At 39.6% G+C, this 20,258-nt stretch overlaps 1 protein-coding gene and 1 long non-coding RNA gene across 6 annotated transcripts in view; one reads left to right on the top strand and one right to left on the bottom strand.

The window, feature by feature from the left end:
• LOC140627948 (uncharacterized) overlaps positions 1-20,258 on the top strand; it is a 219,705-nt gene that overhangs the window by 47,024 nt on the left and 152,423 nt on the right. For all 5 annotated transcript variants that reach the window (XR_012026423.1, XR_012026424.1, XR_012026427.1 and 2 more), the window contains exon 2: positions 10,585-10,698. This is a non-coding gene — a long non-coding RNA (uncharacterized lncRNA). The remainder of the gene's footprint in view (positions 1-10,584; positions 10,699-20,258) is intronic.
• Positions 16,730-19,051, bottom strand: MAGEE2 (MAGE family member E2). Its single transcript, XM_072815413.1, has one exon. It carries the CDS (start codon positions 18,828-18,830, stop codon positions 17,259-17,261), a length of 1,572 nt encoding a protein of 523 aa, XP_072671514.1. The 5' UTR covers positions 18,831-19,051; the 3' UTR covers positions 16,730-17,258.

Here is a 20,258-nt window from a genome sequence, read left to right as displayed (position 1 = left end):
ATGCAAAAATTCTCAACAAGATACTAGCCAATAGGATCCAACAGTACATTAAGAAGATTATTCACTATGACCAAGCAGGATTTATCCCCCGGATGCAAGGCTGGTTCGACACTCATAAAGCAATCAATGTGATTGGTCATATCAACAAGAGAAAACACAAGAACCATATGATTCTCTCAATTGATGCAGAGAAAGCATTTGACAAAATACAGCATCCATTCCTGATCAAAACTCTTCAGAGTGTAGGGATAGAGGGAACATTCCTCAGCATCTTAAAAGCCATCTATGGAAAGCCCACAGCAAATATCATTCTCAACGAGAAACACTTGGAGCCTTACCCATAAGATCAGGAACATGACACGGATGTCCACTCTCCCCACTGCTATTCAACATAGTACTAGACAATCAGACAACAAAAAGAAATAAAAGGCATTCAAATTGGCAAAGAAGTCAAACTCTCCCTCTTCACAGATGACATGATACTGTACATAGGAAACCCAAAAGACTCTACCCCACAATTGCTAGAAGTCATAGAGCAATTTGACAGTGTGGCAGGATACAAATTCAATGCCCAGAAATCAGTGGCATTTGTATACACTAACAATGAGTCTGAAGAAAAAGAAATGGAGTCAATCCCATTGACAATTTTATCCATAAGCATAAAATACCTAGGAATAAACCTAATGAAAGAGGTAAAGAATCTATACCCTAAAAACGACAGAACACTTCTGAAAGAAATTCAGGAAGACACAAAGATATGGGAAAATATTCCATGCTCATGGATCGGTAGAGTCAATATTCTGAAAATGTCAATGCTACACAGGGCAATTTACACATTCAGTACAATCCCTATCAAAATACCATGGACTTCCTTCAGAGAGTTGGATTACGCATTCTTAAGATTTGTGGGGAATCAGAAAAGACCCCAAATAGCCAGGGGAATATTGAAAAATGAAACCAGAGCCGAGGGCATCACAAAGCCAGATTTCAAGTTGTACTACAAAGCTGTGATCATCAAGGCAGTGTGGTACTGGCACAAAAACAGACACATAAATCAATGGAACAGAATAGAGAACCCAGAAATGGGCTCTCAACTCTACAGTCAACTAATATTCAACAAAGCAGGAAAGATTATCTACTGGAAATGGGAAAGTCTCTTCAATAAATGGTGCTGGGAACATTGGACATCCACATGCAGAAGAATGAAACTAAACCATTCTCTTACACCATACACAAAGATAAACTCAAAATCGTTGAAAGATCTAAATGTGAGACAAGAATCCCTCAGAATCCTAGAGGAGAACACAGGCAACACCCTTTTTGAACTTGGCCACAGCAGCTTCTTGCAAGATACATCTATGAAGGCAAGGGAAACAAAAGCAAAAATGAACTATTGGCACTTAAGATAAAAAGCTTCTGCACAACAAAAGAAACAGTCAACAAAACTAAAAGACAACCTACAGAATGGGAGAAGATACTTGCAAATGACATATCAGATAAAGGGCTAGTATTCAAGATCTATAAGAAATTTATGAAACTCAACACCCAAATAACAAACAATCCAGTCATGAAATGGGCAGAAGGTATGAACAGAAATTTCACCAAAGAAGACATAGACATGGCCAACAGGCACATGATAAAATGCTCCACATCACTTGCCATCGGGGAAATACAAATCAAAACCACAATGAGATACCACTTCACAAAACAAAGGGGGATCCCTGGATGGCTCAGTGTTTAGCGCCTGACTTTGGCTCAGGGCATAATCCTGGAGTCCAGGGATCAAGTCCTGCATTGGGCTCCCTGCATGGAGCCTGCTTCTCCCTCTGCCTATGTCTCTGCCCCTGTCTCTCTCCCTCTGTGTGTTTCTCTCATGACTAATTAAATAAATAAAATCTAATAAAAAAGAGTTTGCAACTCACAGTAGTGAGAATGGTGAAAAGTAACAAGACAGAAAACAACAAATGTTGGAGAGGATTGGAGAAGGGGAATCCTCTTGCAGTGTTGGTGGGAATGTGAACTGATACAGCCGCTCTGAAAAACTGTGTGGAGGTTCCTCAAAAAATTAAAAATAGAACTACCCTATGACCCAGCAATTGCACTGCTGGGGATGTACCCCAAAGATATAGATGCAGTGAAAGGAAGGACACCTGCACCTCCAAAGTTTTTAGCAGTAATGTCCACAATAGCCAAACTGTGGAAGTAGCCTCGGTGTCCATCAAAAGATGAATGGATAAAGAAGATGTGGTATATGTATACAATGGAATATTACTCAACCATTAGAAACAACAAATACCCACCATTTGCTTCAACGTGGATAGAACTGGAGGGTATGATGCTGAGTGAAGTCAGTCAGTTGGAAAAGGGCAAACATTATATGGTTTCATTCATTTGGGAAATATAAAACGTAGTGAAAGGGATAATAGGGGAAAGGAGAAAAAATGAGTGGGAATTATCAGAGAGGTTGACAGAATATGAGAGACTCCTAACTTGGGAAAGGAACAATGAGTAGTGGAAGGCGAGGTGTGCTGGGTGACAGGGTGACTGCATGATGGGCAATGCGGGAGGCACTTGACCGATGAACACTGGGTATTATACTATATATTGGCAAATCGAAATCCAATTAAAAAAATAAAAATAAATAGTTGGTTCTTTGAGAAAACAAATAAATTTGACAGAACTCTAGCAAGACTAATGAATAATAATAAAAAAGACAGGAAATACAAATGACTAATATCAAGAACAGAATGAGGAATATCATTACACACCCTGCAGAGGTCAAAAGGTAACAAAGGAGCAATATGATCAAATCAATATACACAAATTTTACCACTTAGGAAAAACAAAATGCAGAAACTATTACAACTCATCCAATAAGAGGTAGGTATGTTGAATAGCCCATATAGTATTAAAGTAGTTGAATTTGTTGTTGAAAAGATCCTCCTCCACAAAATCTCCATGCAACACTGGAGAATTTTTCCAAATATTTGAATAGGAATTTACACCAATTTTATACAATCTCTTCCAAAAACTATGAGGGACCACTTCCCAGTTCTTTCTAACAAAGTCAGTATTGCCATGGCACCAAATCACAAACATACAAATTACAAAAAGAGAATATAACACACCAATATCACTTATAAATTTAGATGCAAAATTTTTAACAATATATTGGAAAATAGAATTAAGCTATATATACACACAAAAAAATATTGTACACCATGACTAAGTGGAATTTATCCCATAGATGTAAGGCTGGTTCAATATTTGAAAATCAATCAGTGTAATCCACCATATTTTTAAAAATATTTTATTTGAGATGCCTGGGTGGCTCAGCAGTTGCGCGTCTACCTTTGGCTTAGGGAGTGATCCTGGAGTTCCGGGATCAAGTCCCACAATCGGGTTTTCTGCTTGGAGCCTGCTTCTCTCTCTGCCTATGTCTCTGCCTTCTCTCTTCTCTCTGGGTCTCTCATGAATAAATATCTTCTTAAAAATACTTTATTTATTTGAGAGAGAGAGAGAGAATATGAGAGAGAGTGCACGAGTGGTGGGGAGAGAGTGGCAGAGGGAGAGGAAGAAGCAGACTCCTTGCTGAGCAGGGAGCTCAGCTCAAAGCTGGATCCCAGGACCTTGAGATCATGACCTGAGCTAAAGGCAGATGCTTAACTGAGCTCCCTAGCCACCCTGTAATCCACCATATTAACAGGATAAAGAGGAAACTCTATGATCAAATGCAGAAAAAATTATTTGACAAAATTTAAAAGCCATTCATGATAAAAACTCTAAGAAAATTAACTATCAAGGGAATTTTCCTCAGTTTTTTTTCAAATCAGCTTGATTTGTAATAGTGAAATCCTGCAAACAACCCAAAGGTACCCTAATAGGTGAATGATTAAACAAACTGTGGTACATTCACACCATGGAATACTACACAGCAGTAAAAAGGGAAAAACTATTACTACATGCCCCAACTTGGATAGATCTCAAGGGTATTATTTTAAGTTTAAAAAGCCAATCAGAAAAAGTTACCTGCTATATGATTCCAATTATATAACATTCTTGAGACGGCAAAATTATAGAGATGGAAAACAAATCGGTGGCTGTTAAGGGGTAAGGAATGGCAGGAGTGTGTATGGGGTCAAGTGTGGGTGTGATTATAAAGGCAAGAAGAAAATATTTGTTGGGATGGAATAGTTATATATCTTGTGTGTGGTGGTAGTTACATGTGTAAAAATGATATAGAGCTATACACATACATTATATGTCAGTTTCTTGGTTTTGATATTGTAGTATATAGCAGTATCATGGGAAAATATTGGGTAAAGAGTACACAGAATATCTCTCTACTACCTTTGTGACTTCCTGGGAATTGGTAATTATTTCAAAACAAAATGTTTAAAAACTACATTTTGCAATTTCCCAGATTTTCAAATATTCTCCTAGGACATCATTTGCAATGTTTGTAAAACCTTAAATTCCCATGAACAAATCCTACTTTCTCAACCCTTTCCATTTTTTAAAAAGATTTTATTTATTTATTCACGAGAGACATAGAGAGAGGGAGGCAGAGACATAGAGGGAGAAGCAGGCTTTATGCAGGAATCCCGATGTGAGACTTGGTCCCAGGACTCCAGGATTACACCCTGAGCCAAAGGCAGATGCTCAACTGCTGAGCCACCTAGGCTTCCCAACACTTTCCATTTTTGTTGAGTATTCAGTGTCACTCAGATTGTCAATTTAAATAAGTGGTGGTAAATAGAACATCACATTTAAATCTGTGCTGATAGCCAAAGTTAATTATAAGACAAAGATTTCACAAGATTAAGTGGCATTTAAGGCCCTGTGTATTTCAGAGCTTTGAATGAAATGTTGCCATATGGCTTTCATTGAAGTTGCTCTAATAGAGGGTCCCATGATACAATGCCCAAATGAATGCCTCCAATGTGAATCTTTAATTTCATTGGGCTTGTATTCACTTAATTTACCAAAACTATTTGGTTCTTCTTATTGTTCAGGCTTTAAAAACTATTGTTACACAAGAACAGTATTTCGTTGTACATAAATAATAAACTATGATAAGAAGATATAAAAATAACCAGAATCCCATGTAACACATAGATATGAACAAAGCTTAATTTGAGAGCATTCTATTTCATTGTATAAATTTTATGTTTATATGCCTATTTTTACAAAACTATAATCTTACCAAATATTTACATTTTTTCATAAAATGATACATATTCAGTATTTATATGCCTTGAAACATTTTTTCTGTTTCTTCCTGGTCAGAGGCAGAATTCCATTCAATTTAATGAAAAAAATGCCATTTTCTGTAACTAATTTTTGTGTGGTTTTTTTTTTTTTGGTTTTTATTATTTATTTATTCTTTTTATTGGAGTTCAATTTGCCAACAAATAGCATAACACCCAGTGCTCATCCCATCAAGTGCCCCCCTCAGTGCCCGGCACCCAGTCACCCCCACTCCCCGCCCACCTCCCTTTCTACCACCCCTTGTTCGTTCAAGTTTTAGCCTGTTCAATCAATACTTTTATGGACTCCATAATATGTTTTTAAAATCATTTGTGTTTGCTTGGTGTTGGTGGTGATCTCCTTTCTCATTCATGATTTTATCAATTTGAGTCTTTTCTCTCTTCTTTTTAATAAGGCTGGCTAATGATTTATCTATCTTATTAATTCTTTCAAAGAACCAGCTCCTGGTTTTGTTGATCTGTTCCACAGTTCTTCTGGTCTCTTATTTCATGAGTTCTGCTCAAATCTTTATTAACTCTCTTCTTCTGCTGGGTGTAGGATCTATCTGCTGTTTTTTCTCCATCTCCTTTAGGCGCAAGGTTAGCTTTTGTATTTGAGTTCTTTCCAGTTTTTGGATGGATGCTTGTATTGCGATGTATTTCCCCCTCAGGACTGCTTTTGCTGTATCTCAAAGATTTTGAATGGTAGTATCTTCATTCTCATTACTTTCCATGAATCTTTTTAATTCTTCCCTAATTTCCTGGTTGACCCTTTCATCTTTTAGCAGGATGGTCTTTAACCTCCACATGTTTGAAATCCTTCCAAACTTCTTGTTGTGATTTAGTTCTAATTTCAAAGCATTATAGTCTGAAAATATGCAGGGGACAATCCCAATCTTTTTGTATCCGTTAAGGCCTGATTTGTGACCCAGTATGTGGTCTATTCCGGAGAAAGTTCCATGTGCACTTGAGAATATGTATTCAGTTGCGTTTGGATGTAAAGTTCTGTAAATATCTGTGAAATCCATCTGTTCCAGTGTATCATTTAAAGCTCTTGTATCTTTGGAGATGTTGTGCTTAGAAAACCTGTCGATTGTAGAAAGCACTACATTCAAGTCACCAAGTATAAGTGTATTATTATCTAAGTATGTCTTAACTTTGGTTATTAATTGATTGATATACTTGGCAGCTCCCACATTCGGGGCATAAATATTGATGATAAGTCCTCTTGTTGGATAGATCCTTTAAGTATGATATAGTGTCCCTCTTCATCTCTTACTACTGTCTTCGGGATAAACTTTAGTTTATCTGATATAAGGATGGCTACCCCTGCTTTCTTTGGAGGGCCATTTGAATGGTAAATGGTTCTCCAACCTTTCATTTTCAGGCTGTAGGTGTCCTTATGTCTAAAATGAGTCTCTTGTAGACAGCAAATTTGTTCTTGCTTTTTTATCCAGGCTGAAACCCTGCTCCTTTTGATAGGGTCACTAAGCCCATTCATGTTCAGAGTTACTATTGAAAGATATGAATTTAGTGTCACCATGATATCTATTCAGTCCCTGTTTTTGTGGATTGTTCTCTGGGACTTCCTCTATTACAGAATCGCCCTTAGTATTTCTTGCAGAGCTGGCTTCATGGTCACATATTCTTTCAGTGGAAGGAGCCTCGTTGTCCATCGAAAGATGAATGGATAAAGAAGATGTGGTATATGTATACAATGGAATATTACTCAGCCATTAGAAACGACAAATACCCACCATTTGCTTCGGCATGGATGGAACTGGAGGGTATTATGCTGAGTGCAATAAGTCAATCGAAGAAGGACAATCATTATATGGTCTCATTCATATGGGTAATATAAAAATAGTGAAAGGGAATAAAGGGGAAAGGAGAAAAATGAGTGGGAAATATCAGAAAGGGAGACAGAACATGAGAGACTCCTAACTCTGGGAAACAAACAAGGGGTGGTGGAAAGGGAGGTGCATGGTGGGTAGTGGGTGGGGGTGCCTGGGTGATGGGCACTGAGGGGGGCACTTGATGGAATGAGCACTGGGTGTTATGCTATATGTTGGCAAATTGAACTCCAATAAAAAAAAATACCTTTATGGACTCCATATAGCCAAATCTATATTTATCTGCTGGATTATTTCCTGAGAAAACCTTCAAAAGTGTTACTTTGCTGCCAAAAGACTCTCCATAAAGGAGCTGTTTGTATCTATGCTCCTACCCACAGCATAAGACCTTTTCTCAACTCAATTTGCATTCAAGAATTAAAATTATTTTTTCACTTTTCAAAAGAAAGAGGTCATCACAGTATGCCTTTGGTGTTTTGTTCAATTTATTAAAACAAATATAATTTCACCGTGGAAAAGTAAGGAAGTGGTATTATAATATATGCAAAAATAGCACCTGCAAAACTACTAACAAAAGATGAATAAAATTATAATATGGCCAGAGAAATAGTCCTTTTTAATTTCATAGAAATTAAGTTATACTGCTAATATTGTCTCCTAAAGTAACTGACTTGTTACTAACCATTACTGTTCATTGTCATTTCTACTATCTGTATGCCATTCTATTACATAGACAGACTTTTACCTCCTTTACCAATCAAATGTTATTGAAGATTTAGTTGGAGTTTTTAGTTGTTTTCGTTGGCATTTTTCCTCATTTAAGTAAGTCTGGAATAATCCTCCAAGCCAAATGCAAGTTCACATCCAAAAACAATTTCTCAAAATTCATTATTATAAATGGAATGTAATCATTTCTTTAAAATGTGTAGTATTTAATGTAGCCCCGTATAACCCACTACTAATTTATATTTCTAGGAGACATGTAAATAAATGCATTCTTATTCCTTTTGCATTCTCCTACCATGGATATTACAGTACTTTTATTTTCTCTGGTCATAAGCTGACAACCAGAGTCTTATTGTTATTGACAGATTCAGCTGCTTTAAACATTTTATCTTATTTATTTGAATGTTATTTTTTTTCAACCAAAGTAGAAACTTAAATTACTCTAAATTTGTTTACCCTATGGTAAGCACTTGTATGAATCTCCTATTGCTTCTGTAACACATTACTACAAACTTGGTAGTATTATTACTTTATAATTCTGAAAGTCAGAAATCCAACATTAGTCTCACTGGACTAAAGTCAAGGTCTCAACAAGGCTAATTTTTCCCAAGTCTCCGAGGGGAGAATCTATTTCCTTACGTTTTTCAGTTTGCAGAGGCTGTCTTCATTTCTTGGTTCATGATCCCTTCCTCACATCACTTTAATCTCTTGCTTCTTTTGTCACATCCCCTACCACTAATCCTGATTCTCCTGCTACCTTTTTATAAAGACTATTTTGATTACATCATCCAGGATAATCTCTAATTTCCCCTATCTTAATATCCTTAGTTGAATCATATCTGAAAAGTCCCTTTTGCCATGTAAAGTAACTAAGTCACTAGTTTCAGGGATCATTACCCATGTAATGATATCTTTAAGGGACTGTTATTTTGTCTACCACATCACTATTCATAATTTAAAAAAATATGTTTCCAATATTTGCACATAGACTTAACAAGACAATATTGACTCTATATTTAATATTTCATCACTTGCTTTTTGTAGTTAATAATACATATTGAATATCATTTCTTACTCTTTAATAGTCCATCATTCCCAAATATTTTACACTTTTCAACTGGAAGGACGGACACTAATTCTATTAATAAGTGAAACTAAAGTATATACTATGAGATTTTAAGTTGACTTCAACTTTTACCTACTGAAGTAAATGATGTGTTCTGGTCAAGATGTGATATTACATTCCTCTTTTCCCTTTCTTTCCAAAATCCTATTGAAATGACACTAAAAATTTATAAGAGGAGTAAACTATAAGAGCAAGGAATCATAAAAGGCAGCAAAGATTTGGATAAATATCTTAAAGATATGTGTACAGGAGAGGGCTTCCATGGAGCAGGAGGTATTCTTGTCAGAGGAGATTCAGAGAACCTCCAACCTCAGAAAGACACTGTGTCTGTGCTTGAAAAACTGCAGTGGAACAATTGCACCAGACTGCATGTAACTTCATTCTTTCTCCCCAAGAGGGAGAGATTGGAGGCAGAGACAACATGAGAGTCTCTCAGGAGGTAATGCCTACTAAAGATTAGCACACAGACATAAGTTATAAAGCACATATGAAAACCCACCATCATTAATTAGATACTGAGCAGACCTAACAAATGGCAGAATTAACAAAAAATAGGCAAATACTTAAAAATTTTAAAATAAGACTGATTAAAATGTTTAAAGAGATGAAAAAGACTAGAATCCATAAGAAAAGAACAATGTCCTTATTTAGAAAAAATAAGGTATATTTGAAAAAGAAACAATTATAAATTCAAGAAATTAAAAAGTGATGCATTGGAATAAAACCTTGATATATTAGTTATACAGTTGTACAGACTCAAAGCTGAATAGAGAATTAGAACACAGTTATGGTAGGGACCATATTTAATTCATCTCTGTGCCCTAGTGTCTACTATGATGAGGCCAGCATATAGCAGGTGTTCAGCAACTGCTTATTAAACTGAACTAGGCAAGGGTGCCTGGGTGGCTCAGCTGGTTAAGCCTTTCCCTTTCACTCAGGTCAGGATCTCAGGGTCCTGGGATCGGGCCCTATGTCAGTCTACCTGCTCAGTAGGAAGTCTGCTTCTTCTTTTCCCTTTGCCCTCCCACACCCCCCACTTGTGCGCTCTTTCTCCATCTTTTTCTCAAATAAATAAATAAGTAAATAAATAAATAAATAATAAAATCTTTTAAAAATGAAAAAAACACTTAACTGGGCAAGTGGCCCTTAACAAGCCTGATTTCCAAAGGCTCCTTCAGCATAGATGAATCTCAGAGGCCAGGACAGCCTTTGGTTTGGGCTGAACTAGGTCTTACTCCTTGTGGGTAAGTTTGGCAGTGAAGGCCATGCAAACAAGAGGCTTGGGTGCTGCCACTGATCTTAAGGGCCAGTTTGTTCCCTGTCATAGCTGGCCTTTGACTTCTGTTCACTCAGCATGTCTGACTACTGTTCTTCTTCCCTGTTAGGAACTATGAGCATGCCCATGCCCATTATTGTATGAGGGGACATGATATAAAAGGTTAGTAGTTGTGCCAAAGCTCCCTCTACTCACTTCTTCCATCCTAGGCCTTGCACTCCTCCTAGCTCCCAATCCAGAAAAAGGAGAGTAGTCTTGTGTACAAGTATTTCTCTACAGCTAGATCTCAGTGGTCTCCCTCACTGTCGGGAATAATGAATATCTTCCAGAATAGCAGTCCTCTTTGTCTTGCAGAACAAGACCAAACAACACTGAGGCCATCCCAAGGCACCCTGTTGTCACCTCGCAGGGAAGTTTCTCTCAGCTGTGGCCCAAGCAAGTTAAGGCTTGAGAACAGAGGACAGCTTCGTAAGTAATGACCATTCTTGTGTTTTCCCTTTCTCCATCCTATATTTTGAGAAAAGTGGATGTTTAGAGGACAGAGACCCTACCCTGGCCAGCCCATGCCAAACCAAATGCTCTAAGGAGAAAGGCAGTATGAAATAAGTTCACTCAGAAAGAGTTTTTTTTTGAAACAACACCATTTAAAATTTCACCACAAAAGAATGAAATACCTAAGAATAAACTTAACCAAAGAGGTGAAAGACCTGTACTCTGAACACTATAAAAGACCTATGAAATAAATTAAAGATGACTCAAACAAATGGAAAGATATTCCGTGCTCATGGGTTGGAAGAATTAATATCGTTAAAATGTCCACATTACCCAAAGCAATCTATGATTCAATGCAATTCCTATCAAAATACCAACAGCATTTTCACAAAATTGTAACAAATAATCCTAAAATTTGTATGGAACCACAGAAGACCCTAAATAGTAATCCTGTGAAAGAACAAAGTAGAGGTATCACAATTCCAGATTTCAAGATATACTACAAATCTGTAGTAATCAAAACAGTATGGTACTGGCACAAAACCAGACATATAAGTCAATAGAACAGAATAGAGTCTTAAGAAATAAACCCATGATTATATAGTCAATTAATCTATGACAAAGGAAGCAAGAAAATAAAATGAGGGAAAAGATAGTCTCTTCAATGAATGGTGCTGGGAAAACTGGACCTGTTAAAGAATGAAACTGGACTGCTTTCTAACACCATACACAAAAATTAACTCAAAATGAATTAAAGACCTAAGCATGAGACTCTGAAACCATAAAAATCCTAGAAGACAGCATAGGCAATAATTTCTCTGACATTGGCCATAGAAACATTTTTCTAGATATGTCTCCTAAGGCAAGGGAAACAAAAGCAGAAATAAACTATTTGGATTATTTTTAAAAATGTTCACAGTGACAGGAACCATCAACAAAACAAAAAGACAAACTACTGAATGGGAGAAGATACTTACAAATGATTTATCCAATAAGGGTTTAATACCCAAAATATATAAAGAACTTATCAACTCGACACCTAAAAAAACAAATGATCTGATTAAAGAGTGGGCAGAGAAACTGAATAGACATTTTTCCAAAGAAGACAGATGGCCAACAGACACTTGAAAAGTTGCTCAACATACGTGTAATTATATATCACCTTACAAATATAAGAATGGCTAAAATCAAAGTAAGATCAAAATGACAAGAAATAGGTGTTGGTGAGGATATGGAGGAAAAGGAACCTTTGTGCACTGTTGATAGAAATGTAAATTAGTATAGCCACTGAGAAAAACAATATGGAGGCTTGTCAAAAAATTAAAAATAGAAATACTGTATGATCTAATAATTTCACTACTGGGTATTTACCCAAAGAAAACAAAAATACTAATTCAAAAAGCCATATCGCTCCTATATTTATTACAGCATTGTTTACAAGAGCCAAGATATGGAAGCAACCTAAGCGTCCATCAATAAATGAAGGTATAAAGAAATGTTGTATATATATACAATATTATTAATATCATATATTTATAATTTTATATATTATATATTTTATATTATATATAATATATAAATATGTTTTTATATAAATATAAACTTATGTATTATATATATTTTATATATAACAATATATAATTAACAATTATATATTCACCAGTGGAATCTCAAAAAAATGAATAAACAAAAGAATCACACCTATAAATACAGAGAACAAACTGATGGTTGCTAGAGGGAAAAGGAGTGAGGGATTGGACAAAATGGGTGAAGGGAGAGAGATACGGGCCTCCAGTTTTGGAATGAGTATGTCATCGGAGTAAAAGTCACAATCTAAGGAATACGGTCAATGATATTGTAATAGGGATTTAACATAACAGATGGTAGCTACACTTGTGAACATAGCATAATGTATACACTTGTCAAGTCACTAAGTTGCATATCTGAAACTAATGTAACATTGTGTATCAAATACTCAAATAAGAAATAAGGTTGCTCAGACATTAGGCTTGAGCTCCCAACTCCCTTCCTAACCCTGACCTTTATCAGAGAAGTCCTCATTGTTTAGGACTCCCTGAATGATATGTATTCATGAGAGACAGAGAGAGAGAGAGAGGCAGAGACACAGGTAGAGGGAGAAGGAGGCTCCCTGTAGGGAGCCAGATGTGGGACTCGATCCCAGAACCGGGATCATGCCCTGAGCCAAAGGCAGACACTCAACAACCGAGCCACCTAAGCATCCTCCTGAATACTATGTAAAGCCTAATAGCCTATTCCTAATAGTCTTTGAGACCTGTTTAAAGAGACCATGCAGAAGCCCTAGAAAAGTGTCTTGTGGATGGGTGTTTGCAAAAAATATGTTATTAATGCAGCCAAACTTTATGATTCATAACAACCTGGAGTTAATATTCACCTGAAATAATTGTTAGGAAAACCCCAAATACTAGTAATTCTAAGAAATCTGTATTCATTTGAACTCAGCTACCAAGGTGTTGACAAGTAATCTTAAAAGCAGTGTAAAGAATTGAAATATTACTAGACTAACATACAATTGGCCTAGGTTGTATAGTTCTCTGACATCATCGAATAGTGTATGACTCTGGGCTTTTCAATCAATTTCTTGAAAATAGTTTTAGGTAGTTTAGATAGGGATGTTGAGTACCTTGCCCAAGGTCACCAGGAAGTGAGAGCCGGCATTGTCCAGATCCAGAGTTCATAATCATTCTGACCTACTGCCCCCTACTTATCATATGCTTATTGTATTCCTATGAGGCCTACAACAGGAATGTCTGAGTGAGCCAGAGCCCACTCTGATAATTCTTTTCCAGCTTTCTTTATAACTAGCCTCAAACCCTGTCTGCAGAGAATTCCTTAGGGCATTGCCAAGTACTCATTGAGGGGAAAAAGAAAGTATGTAAAATGAGAAATCTCACTGTTTGGAAATCCCCACTAGAAAGGTAGAAGACAACTGTGAGGTCCTTGTCTGAACCTAAAGGGTACTTACAGGCTGGTCTAGATTGTTGGTATTGGAGGGCCTAGGAGCAGCAATCCTAGGGCTGGGAGAACTGCCTTGAAGACCACATGTGCCAGTCCAGCTCAGCTTTTCCTTGAATTATAATGCTCATTGAGTGTGCTCAGTGAGAAACTGATGGAAAGAAGGCAGGAAAAGTCTTCCCTAACCACCCATCTTCTCCAGAAGAGGACACTCCTGGGTCTCAGCAACTGAAAGTGAATGTATTCTCAACATTTTCTTTCCAGGAAGGATCAAAGGGGAATCCAAATGGCATTGTATATATAGGGTTATGAGCTCATATCTAACTAACACCCATTTTGCAAGCCCTACCTTGGCCAAAATTCAATACTTGTGGTATTGATAGCCCAAAGAGTCTACAAATGAACTGAGACTTTATCATTTTTCTAAATTCACACAGATAAGAAAAATACTTGGTTCAGTGTTTAAAGGCCTATTGGTGATTTTACATTGAATTAATTCATGCAGCATCTTTTGTAAGTCTTATTTACTAGACACCCACTTCCATCACTGTTTCTCCTAGGGGGTGCTAATTTTAATTTGGTGTGTGTAGAAAGCAGAGTACCCAGATCTCCCCTAGCCTTCCAAGGAATGGCTGTAGCCACAGAGAGACTACAACCTTTCCCTTACCACAGGCATGTGCCCCATGCAAGTCTCATCTTTGTCACTTCTAGGAAACTACATGTGGCATCTGTGACAGAGGGGCTATCTCCCACTTCTGTTTTTGCATCCTGACCTCCCTTTGGCAAAGCATGATCTCTATCAGGCCAGTGTTCTTTCAGGATCACAAAATACATTGCCAAACATTTCTGGAGGCCCAGAAATGGTGATGTTTTACTTTCTCTGGGTGAAAGCCAGCAGATAAGGCTGGATGCTTGCAGGAAGAGGGCAAATTGGGGAAGACTCATAGGACAGAGTAAGGAGATTGGACAAAAACGCACTTTCTACACCTAGACAGCTCTAGTGGAGCCTGAGTGATGGAACTAGGAAGAGCCTGGAAAATTTCAGCAGTACTTTCATTGGCCTCCAGAGGGCTATCATCTTGCCTCTCCCATCATGTCATGCAGCCTTTCCTTATATTTCTCGAGATTCAATAAGTTAGAGTGAAAACAGAGCACAAGCTGGAAGGGGCCTGCGATGTAGTATACTGGAAAGAGTGTGAACCATAGTCACAGGCAGACTTAGACTCCAACACCAGCCTTCGGTGACTGGCTGTGTGGGCCTCAGTTTCCTACAGTGCCAAATAAGGCTATTAAAATGCTTCTTAGAGAACTGCTGGAAAGATTAGAGCTAAAGGAGGTGGAGAACCCAGCACAGTACCTAGAACAAATTTAGTATTAAAGAAGTTGGCAGTTTTACACTATTGTTGGTCTGGATGCTACACCCACCCCTTGGCAGGTTTCTCTCTACTGGTACCCGCAGAACAACTGATGTTCTCGAGGATCCAGACACTGCACCACCCCCCCCCCCAAAAAAAAATCAGAGCAAGGAAAATTTGGCATCTTAATCTGTTTGCCCCCCTCCCCTGCCTCACAAGCGTGCACAGATTAAGGATCCAAGGAGGCTAAAGAATGAGATCTCAGCATGTAGGCAGGACCCTACTTCAAGGTCCGGCCTTTGAGTTAGAAGCTCTCCTGCCTCATAACTCCAACCCCCATCCCATTTTCCAGAACCCCTTTAGCTCTAGCTCTCTAGTTACTCATTTTCTCATGACTGGAAATCCTGCCCTTAGTGTTTAGTTTTCCCCGGATTGCTGTGATAGGGAGATCGCGGAGACAAGGTGGGGGTTGTATCTCCCAGGCAACCGCGGAGTGCGCATGCGCAGTGGCTTCCCCAAGCAGGCAGCTCTAATTTGACTTCTGCAGGCTGCGGTATTTGGGACCAAAACGGTGTATTTCCCTTCTTGTCCCCTCCCCCGGTAAAATGGTCGTGTCATTCTCTTCCTGAGACTGACGAAAATGTGAGGAGCATCTTTTCTCATTTGTTAGGAGGTGGCAGTTGAGGGTAGCCCTTATTGATTAAACGGATGAAAGGACAGAAAGCTTATGGGTGCGGGGTGGGGTGGGGGGGTGAGGAAACATAAAATCTACACCATGCGTAGGCACCTCCCCCACCCCTGCCGTCATAGATGACTTTCCATTTAACATCCACTACTGAGCCAGGACTCCCTTATAGAAATTGTTATTTGCAGGCTTTCTAGGGAAAACTTAGGGAGAGCTGTGAGGAGGGTTAGAAGCTGCAAAAAAGCATCAGGATGAAGAGAGCCAAAATACTCACTCACCTTAACAGCTTAGGTGTAGAAATAAATTCCACTGGCCAAGGTTGCTGGACAGAGCTCCAGGTAGATTGTTCTGTCTGACCCAAGAGCCAAGACCAGCTGCCTTCGGGAGAACCATTGTTGATTCCCAAGACCCACTCTGGAGAATATGGGTCTTCCTTATCTCTGCCCCAGGCTTCCCTCTCCCACTTCCCCTTGAACTGAACATTGTCTTTGTGAATCCTCTAAAAGGTGATTTACATACTGCCCCTGACTTCATAAACAATCCCTCTCTCCCCCACCCCAACCTCAGGTGGTAGAATAGAAGTCACTATAGGACAACTTGTCCTGAGCCCTCCATACCACCTCATTATCCCCTACCACCTCCTCTGCCACTCCCCTACTACTCTTTTGCTTGACACCACCCTGCCCCTCCCCTAGCCTTTCTTGTGCCCCATTGTCTTCTCCACCATACCCTCCCAGCACCTACAGTTTAGTTGGAAATTACTCCTGTGGCCTCTCCTAGAACTAACTCTTGAGTTTATCCTCATTATACCATCTTGCCACAGCAATGAAACAATTTTTGGTTTACTTCCATGGACCCTCCCCCTTAAGCCCTGGGTTCAGCTGGGTCTTCTTCACCTTTATATTCCCAGCACGGAGCATAGCAGATGCTTAATAAATGTTTGTTGAATAAAAAAGAGTGCTTAAGCATGGGATCTAATTCATTATACTTTTATTTTTCACAACATTTTGGAACAACAAAGCAAACAGGTGAATACCAGCCTTTTTTTCCTTACACAAGAGTAGACACAAAGAAGGCATCCACGGATAAGTGATTTTGTGTTTGTTTTTGTTGTGTGTATTGTTACTATTGTTACTTAACATTTGCACCATACCATTTTACTAATTATTTCAAACAGTTAAAAAACAACTTTATATTCTCTTCCATATCATAGAAAGATGTAAATATCACCAATGCATTTTACACAGTTATCTGAGCTTTTATAGTAAAATAAGATGGGGATCACAAATGAGCAATTTCATTTATAAACATTGATCATGAACCTAATTCAAAGATATATTATAAGAAAGGAAATACTATTAGTAATAGAACACAAATAGCAAGCACAATGTGTACTTTCCACCCCAGGCCTGACTGACTTCTTATTTGGAGCCCCAGTGCCCATTTCCCCAGGGCCCCTTTAACTGATGCCACACAACTAAAGTGATACATTTCCCCAGACTTCACATGGGGCTGAAGAAGAACATGGCAGTTGCCTCAGATCTGGCTCTGGACTCCTCATCTTCAACAGCCTCCCTATATTGCTCAGGCCAGTCCTGTGGTCGCTTTCTGTAGAGCCTGGCCATATACTCCAAGGCTTTCATTTTGGTAGTTTCCAGGTGAGCTCTTGGACCCCAAAGAAGCTCATATTCAACCGGATTAGAGTAGGAGAGTGGCCTGCATTCCAAGTATCGCTGTCTCATAAGCTTGCAGGTGATGGCATGCTTTCTCCCTACATCCACACCAAATCTTCGAAGCATGTTCCAGATGTTGGCCTCTTTGACACGGTTTCCCATCAGGAAGATCAAACCCAAAATTGGCATCACATATTCTTGAGTGGGTCTCCCCAGGCTGTCTAGCATCATTTGCTCTTCTTCTGATTCTGGTTGCTGGACAAGGAGGTAGATGTGCTCACTGGTATCAACTTCAATCAGAGAGAATCCATAGAACAGATCAAGGATTAGAGTAGCTCGACTGAGGATATTTGGGAACACTTCTTCAAATTCTTTGCCAGTGTGAGCCAGTAGCTCATCCTGATGTATAGGTAGCAACTCCTCAGTGACATTAATGGCCAATTGGACCAAATCATTGGCCTTATCATTCATAGTTTCCTCTGACCAGAATTCCAAGCCAGCAGCCTGTCTTCTTTCTTTGGCTTTGTCAGCTTCCAGGGCCTTGTTATATTCTTCTGGCCAGCTCCAGGGTTCTTCATCATGGGCCTCTGCCACAAATTTCAGGGCTTCCATCTTTGTGATTTCCCTATGGGCTCTAGAGCCCCACAAGAACTCAAATTCAAGGGGATTGGTGCCATACACTGGCCAGTACTCCAAGAACCGCATGCGCACAAAGTCAGTAATGAGCAGGTTTCTTGTGTTCGCAAAAAGGTTGTTGATCCTCTGAGGATCACCCAACAAATCAACCTTTAACAGCAGGTCCCAAATGGATGCTTCTCTTGCCCGGTTACCATTCAGGAGGATGTGGCCTAAGACCAAGGCCAGGAGACCTGCCTTTGGCACATCCAGGGATTCTGCTAACTGATCAGAGGTCTGGAACCCCCGTTTGCTGATTAGGTTGTAAATGTCAGCCTGGGGATCAAGAACCCTCAGGTTCAACCCAAACACCTGATCCAGGTGGGCTGAGGCTCGTCTGAGGATCTCAGGGAACTGATCTGAGTATTCTCTGAGGAACTCCAGCATCTCAGCCTGCTGGATGGAACCTTCTGTTTGGCTTTTCATTCGCATGAAATTCACCAAAGCAATCGACCTGTCTTCTAGAGGGTCCTGGACCCTGAGCGCCCCCAAACGTTGGGACTGCTCTTCGATTAGGACCTCGAGGTCATTCGGGTCCTGCGCAGCCTGGAAAGCGCTGGCACCCTGAGGGTTGATTGGCGCATGAGGGCCCTGGAGGGCCTGGGGAACTAGCATGGAGGTCGGGGACCCGGAGGCGTTACTAGCCTGCATCTCACCCTGGCCGTCGCTGTAATCTGCAGTGGTCTCTGCGCTGCCGCGGCGCGCATTCTGGCTTACCAGAGACATGGTTCCAGGAGTCAGGAGCAGGAACCGGGAGGTCAGCAACCTGTCAGAGAGGATGGTAGGAATGTCGGCGCCTCCGGCAAATCCTAAACCAGAGACCCGGGATCCGGAGTGAGAGCTGGTGAGAAAAGTGATATTTCCACACACACACCCAGTGAGCAATGACCACTGGCCTCTCAGTGCTCCGCGTTGTCGCAGCCTACGCAAGCGCAGTCTGGTTCTGCGACACTGTGGCCACGCCCCGCTACCCGCCCCCCCACTCCTGCGTACTACCTCTGTCAGGAAGGCTAGGCTGTAGTGGTCACTGCTGAATTCAAACTTGTTAGAGCAGAGAATTCAAGAAAGGGGGCAACAAGTGGAGGTAAAGCAAAATGAACAAGGGATGGGGAATGTTCAGTGACCCTCTACTTAATAGTTTTTCTGTGAGGTATGAAGCACCACGTTAATAGATAGTAGAAGAGTCAAAGAAGAAAAGGAGGATGCTAAGAATGAGAATTGTTTTATGGATTCATTAATTTATCCACAAACTCAACAGACATTTCTTGAGTACGTACTTCATGCCAGGCACAGTGCTGGGTACTAGGGTCACATCAGAGGACAAACATAATTATCTTTTTCTGTAGAGTTTACATTCTGAGGTAAGTTCAAACCGTGGTGATAATAATGAGAGCCTACCGTTATGAAGCATTTACGATGTACCAGGCAGTTTCTGGTACTTCCATTTGTCCCATATTAAAACATTTAATGCTAGATATGAGGTGGCTACTCTTAATGGTCTTCATTTTGCGGATGAGGGAACTGGGTCAGAGAAGTTGATTTACTTGTTCAAAATCAGGGAGCAATAAATGGAAGAGAATAGGATTTGAATCCAGTTCTGTCAAAGTCTCAAGCATAAGTACTCTCTATGACACCATCTGCCATTCAAAGAGTTCATTAAAAATGACCTATAAAGTAGATGGAAATAGTTGCTGTAATGTAGGGTCAATTAACATATAGTATACACACAGAAGGAGCAAGCCATGAATTACAGCTTAATTTGAGAAATCTTGGAATGGGGGCACATGCCTCAAGGAAGAATTGAACTTTAAGTGATGAATAGGATGGAAAGGATCTATAAGGGAATTCCAGGCTGAAGGATCAGCATATCAGAAAAGTCCCAGAGATGTGAAAGTACAACATAAGTTGCATTACATCTGGTTACCCAAAGTGGCTAAAACCAGTGTACCAGGATGGGTGGGAAATGAGAATGCAGATGGTAAGCCAGGAATGATTGGATTTCCTGTTTTCTGATTTAGCAGTATAACAGAATTGGTTGGGACCCCACAAAATGGGAATGGCAAAACCAGAATAGGGCCTGGTTATTTAGAGGTTGGTTATGTGTTTGCGGAAGCATAATCCAAGCACTCTGACCAGGAAGAAAGATCAGCTGCG

This window comes from Canis lupus, chromosome X, assembly GCF_048164855.1.
Source record: "Canis lupus baileyi chromosome X, mCanLup2.hap1, whole genome shotgun sequence".
NCBI classification, from domain to species: Eukaryota; Metazoa; Chordata; class Mammalia; order Carnivora; family Canidae; genus Canis; species Canis lupus.
This window is presented reverse-complemented; position numbering and strand designations above follow the sequence as displayed.

Excerpts from the sequence above, each read along its gene's own strand:
- MAGEE2 (XM_072815413.1), bottom strand. The coding sequence starts at position 18,830 with ATGTCTCTGGTAAGCCAGAATGCGCGCCGCGGCAGCGCAGAGACCACT.